The 1,508-nt window shown below is 41.9% G+C and overlaps 1 protein-coding gene across 2 annotated transcripts in view; it reads left to right on the top strand.

The window, feature by feature from the left end:
- The window catches only part of sos1 (son of sevenless homolog 1 (Drosophila)), a 27,613-nt gene that overhangs the window by 23,808 nt on the left and 2,297 nt on the right, over positions 1 to 1,508 (top strand). For both annotated transcript variants that reach the window (XM_007543688.2, XM_007543687.2), the window contains one exon: positions 1,374 to 1,495. In XM_007543688.2, the coding sequence (XP_007543750.1) occupies positions 1,374 to 1,495 (122 nt within the window). The remainder of the gene's footprint in view (positions 1 to 1,373; positions 1,496 to 1,508) is intronic.

The raw sequence follows: 1,508 nt of genomic DNA, 5'->3' as shown, positions 1-1,508 counted from the left end.
TCACCTCCTTCTGCTTGGTTACTTCTTGCTTATTGCGTCTTGGACAGTGTTCATAGTTGAGCGTTGTTTACTGTTAATGCATTGCCTTAATTGCTATGTTTAACGGTGCAGACAGTTGTGGTTTCTGACATGGGCAATATGACATGGGTAATGCACCATTTTGTTCATTAAAATGGTGCATTACTGATGTATTAAAATTAAATATGATTGGTTCACTTAATGACATTAGCCCAGGGCGTTATTGTTTTTTAGGGATGGCAGGAGACCTCTGCGGATTGTAGCACAGATGGAAGCAAAACAGAATGAAGAAGAGTTTGAATTGATACTGATTAAATATATTTCAGCTCTTAGTATTTAATATCTAGGTGTTTTATGGGAATGTGGATCTTTCAGATCAATCTGAGAAGCAATTTTGATAGGTGCACTTAATTTTATTGGGTCATGTAGCACGGGGTGCTGGTCTTGGTCTTGGGTTCGGTGGTCTAGACTACAACTTGGCTACACGGATCCTTGGTTCCATGTCCTCCCCCACCCACCTTCTTTACATCCCCTTTCAGTTGGATTTCTTTCAAAATAAAAGCCTCTAGTGGCAACAAAAGTGAAGTTCATGCTATGTTAGGACAGGAGACAAGATGTTTCCATCCCTGAAATTATGATGCATAGAATCACATATCTAAGTCTAAACTATGTTACAGAGTAAATATAATAAAAACATCCTTTATCTGTGGCATTGTTCATTAAAATGGTGCATTACTGATGTATTAAAATTAAATATGATTGGTTCACTTAATGACATTAGCGATTAGGTATTATTCAGAAAGTACTTTTACTTTTAATACTTAAGTATTTTTAAAAGCCAGTACTTTTTTACTTTTACTTAAGTAAAATGTTAATGTGGTAGTTTTACTTTTACTTGAGTACATTTTTTGAGTACTTTCTCCACCACTGAGAATTTCTTCAGATCCTGGAATCATTGGGCCGTCGGTTCTGCTGAGGATGCATCATGGACCCACCCAGCACTGACCTGTCTCACCTAGTCAACACCTGTCTCCATGGAAACCATCAGCTCACCCTCTGACCGTTGGAAGGAAACACAACTACTGGCGCATTAGCTATCAGGTTCCATAATGAGTTCATTGGGACAGAAACTGCAGCCTGGCAGAACCCGGGACCGGTTCTCCAGATTCCAGTCCAGTCATGGATTAGAACCAGTTTACCAGATAGGACCCCAGTCTAAAACCAATCCACGTGCTGGTTACGGAACCAGACTGTAGTCGGGTTTCCTTTAAATCATTCCTTCATCGGGTTTGTGTTCTTCCCGGGTCCACCAAATATTCTGGATGTTTAACCGGTTCTGACTCATCTCGTGTCAGGGTCGTCCTCCGTTTCTTCAATGGTGAGCTTCAGTCGGACAGCAGAGGACACTGCCGTCCCGCCTCCAGTTCCGCCACGCAGACGACCTGAATCGGCTCCTTCTGAGTCCTCCCCCTCCAAGGTACCGCCAACAC

This window comes from Poecilia formosa, unplaced genomic scaffold, assembly GCF_000485575.1.
Source record: "Poecilia formosa unplaced genomic scaffold, Poecilia_formosa-5.1.2 Scaffold878, whole genome shotgun sequence".
Lineage (NCBI taxonomy): Eukaryota > Metazoa > Chordata > Actinopteri > Cyprinodontiformes > Poeciliidae > Poecilia > Poecilia formosa.
Note: the sequence above shows the minus strand (reverse complement) of the source record. Positions and strands in the feature narration are given on the sequence as shown.